The sequence below is a fragment of the Glycine soja genome, chromosome 1 (genome assembly GCF_004193775.1).
Source record: "Glycine soja cultivar W05 chromosome 1, ASM419377v2, whole genome shotgun sequence".
NCBI lineage: Eukaryota > Viridiplantae > Streptophyta > Magnoliopsida > Fabales > Fabaceae > Glycine > Glycine soja.
Window position 1 is genome coordinate 913,596 of NC_041002.1, and position 3,687 is coordinate 917,282.

At 33.9% G+C, this 3,687-nt stretch overlaps 1 protein-coding gene across 1 annotated transcript; it reads right to left on the reverse strand.

Moving 5' to 3' along the window:
• Positions 1-1,566: 1,566 nt before the first annotated feature.
• On the reverse strand, positions 1,567-2,526 carry LOC114407795. Its single transcript, XM_028371049.1, has one exon. The coding sequence runs from the start codon at positions 2,391-2,393 to the stop codon at positions 1,791-1,793; it is 603 nt and encodes a 200-aa protein (XP_028226850.1). The 5' UTR covers positions 2,394-2,526; the 3' UTR covers positions 1,567-1,790.
• Between the last annotated feature and the right edge of the window lie 1,161 nt (positions 2,527-3,687).

Consider the following 3,687-nt stretch of genomic DNA (forward strand, 5'->3'; position numbering starts at 1 on the left):
GTTGAGAGGAGCTTGTTATATATGAGAGGCTTGCCTATAATGCGAATAAGTCATTTAGAACAGTATCATCACACATCTCAAACTAATTTCATTTATGGTTATTTGATTCGTGAATACAAGAAATGAATTGTACATGTAATTTAATTAATAGCTCGTGATCATTCAAGTATGTGGGTTCGCAGTTTATTCAGGATCATCATCATGGACAACAACACCAGCAATATCTTCTCTATAACAATTAACATCGATTAGTTACATTACCGAAAGCAAATATATATAATTAGGTTAAATAAAATAGAGTAATTAATTAATAAACATAACTGATTTGTATTTATTGGTTAGGAATAGACGGATGCTGATTCTAATTCTAACAAATTAAATGTGCGCGCAGCAAATAGTAAACAAATTAACTACAATGTTTAATTTTCGTGTTTGTCTCCCCATTAAATTAGCAAAAAGTTTATTTATGAGAAATATCAGATATACTACTACGTTAGTGAATTCAAATAAAGAGACTTAATTAATTAAATGCACCTACACTACTTACGTATACTTTGTTTTAAGTTTTTAACTGTACACTTCAATTTAATTACGAGTTATTATAAGCTTGTATATATAAATATTGAAGCAGAAACAGTGGAACCAGCAGAACCACCCTCATAATGCAGAGAGACCAATTCAGAGACAAGAAAATAAGACTGATCAAAAGGGCTAACAAAGAGCCAATTTGCAATCTACCAACCCTAAAAAGCTGTACCTCTTTAATTTCTGTACTTAACGACCCCATGGCCAGGGATATAACGTTTTCTTGCTTTATTCTTCATTTTATCGGAGAAAAAGCAGAGGTAGTAAATGCAAAGTTTTTATTGAGAGCCAAAAAAATTTCCTAACAAGCACATAGACAACTCCCTTTTGTTTCCTGTGACCTTTCTTCCCCTCTTTTTGTTACTTACTACCATCATCAATAATGATAGCATAACAAATCTAAACATCTCACATCATAATAATGGATGAAATTTACTCTCACTTATTATCAAATGGGAATGAAAGCCAATATACAGAAAAAACAAACAAACTAGGTGACGAAAATACAAAGCTATGTACAAGCTGCATCTATCCATCTTAAACTATGATATAATTAAGAAAAAATAAATATTAATCGGTGTCCTAAAGACATTAATTAAATAAATTAAAGTAAAAATATTTTTATTGAAAAGCTAAAATTATGTTATTCATAATCTTTTGTTCGCTCTCTTATCATTTATAAAATAAATATTTAATTTTCTCTTTTAATTCCTTAATTAGGGCACATTGGTTAACAAGATCTTAGAAAATTAAACAATATACATCAAACTCTTGTTAATTCACACCTCAACCATAGATGCGCCATTAACGAACTCTCCGTGCAAATAATTAACTCTCACAATGTGACTTTTTTTTTTACTTGACAAAAGATTGTGAAAAACACGAAGAAGGTGCTGTCACAAAAATAAAAAGATGGTTGCAATGAGTTTAAGTGACAAATCAAATAACTCGTGTAAGTAGTAAGAAAACATGCGTATAAGGTAATGATAAAAGAGAAATTATTACATGATCCAATACCACATCACAATCTATGATCCTGATAGTTTTCAACTAATATATATATATATATATATATATATAATCAAGTATTAGTAATTTTTTCTAGTGAATTCAAAAACTGACTATATATATAGCAGGTAAAAACACGTGATAGTTCGAAACCATACAAGAATAGTTTATGGATAACAAAAGGTGACAATATTTTCTCATCTGCCCCATAAGTTATAACGGTAGGGTGACTCAATAGCAGCCATCTTCTGCTGCAAGTCGAGGTCCTTATAGAACCTCTTGATAAACTCCTCAGCCGCAACGTCAACCTGGTTGTCCCCACCTTCCTCGTCCTTCAAAGGGAAGGGTGAGTCCGTGATTCTCAGTTTTCTCCCAATTGGACTCTTTCCGAACCCGGGTAACGGAGAAGCAGTAGCGACCTTGTTGTTGTTGTTGTTGTTGAGTATTTCGAGCACTTTCTGAACGGTGGAAACGTCGTCGTCGTAGTGGCGGTGGCGGCGGCGGTGGTGCTTATTGGTGCTGCGTTTGATGACGTGGAAGAGCGCGGGGCTGTTGCTGCAGCTGAACTCGTAGTCGCGCGGGTAATAAACGGCGTCCTCGTCGTTTTGGGAGCGGTGGAGGTGGAGCGTGAGGATGGTGTTGGCTATGGCCTTTGTGGCGGCGAGCTTGCCGCGTTTGAGCAACAAGTTGAGGTTGAAGTCAGCGGCGAGTTTGCTCTTTCTCAACATCAGGAACACTATGCGTCCTATGTTCCATAGCTTCCTTGCCACTATTTGCTTGGGGCTTGCTTCCATTTCCATTGTTTGAGGGAGTGTATTTACTAATTGGAGTGGTAGTGTTAGCAATGATGATTGGTGAGTGACTGGGACTTTGTTGTTGTTATCTATGGGAGAGAGAGAGAGAGAGAGTGGGGGTGTGGAGGTATATAAAGGGGTACAAGCAGATAAGTATCTCTATGTATTAAGAAAGTGGTTATTATAATACTAGATAGTGTTTGGGATATTATAATATAAACTTAAAAAAGTACCACTTTCCTTAAGAGCGCGTGCTTGCTTGGACTATTATGTATTGTTTTGTTGATTGAGAGGGAAAAGAGTTGCATTACACATTTAGTTAAAATGATGTTATAATTAAGGACCAAGAGAGGAGTAGATGAAAAATATTCATCAATTTGATTAATAATTATTTTTTTTATCATAAATTCCCATCTATAAGATTGAAATATAAGATCCTAATTATAAGGTGTTTGTTTTTGTGTTGCAGAAGTTGTTAAGAATAGTTTCACATCGAGTGATTCATGAACATGATAAGTGTTTATATAGCTAGATAGATCATCCCCTTATGAATCGATTTTTAAGGCGACCTTTCACATATTAAACTAATAATTTTTCTAAACACAAATTAAACAAAGATGTATGTATGTATCAACTCAAAGGAGGTTGGAATTCACGAGCCCTAAGAGGGTTGGGCAAGCAAATGAATGATAGGGTTGTTTTGTATGCTTTTGCTTTACATGGAAGTTGGATTGGAATTTACTAGAAGGTCTCCATGATGGGAACTAATAATAGAAGACTTGTTAGTTCCCAACGGTTAGCATTTGCCGTAGAGACTAAGTTTGTCATAATAACACAACACAACCACATAATCTTTGCCGTCTAATATTGTGATTTCTGTAACATGGTATGCGTGTGTTGACCATAGTCAATTTTCAGACACGTACTATTGAAATAAATTATTCCTCTATTAAAATAAAGAGTTTTTGAAGATGTTAGTTGACCCCTGAAAGAAAAAGAAAGAAGTGTAAATATGATAGGTGACATAATTTGATAGAAAAAAAAATAAAGAGAACATTAGGTTATCAATTGAGTTTTGGAATTTATGATTCTCAAATTATATGTGATTTTTATTTGAGTTCGTAACACTCTTTGTTTCCGTAAAACAGAGATAAGATTGTTTTGTCACTAAAAAATATAAATAGATATTATTGAAATGTTTTAAAACAAATATTAACCCCTTTAATAATCAATAATCAACAAACAAATAAAAATTTCCCCCTCTTAATAGGCGCGGAGGTGTACGTATATTGTCCACACT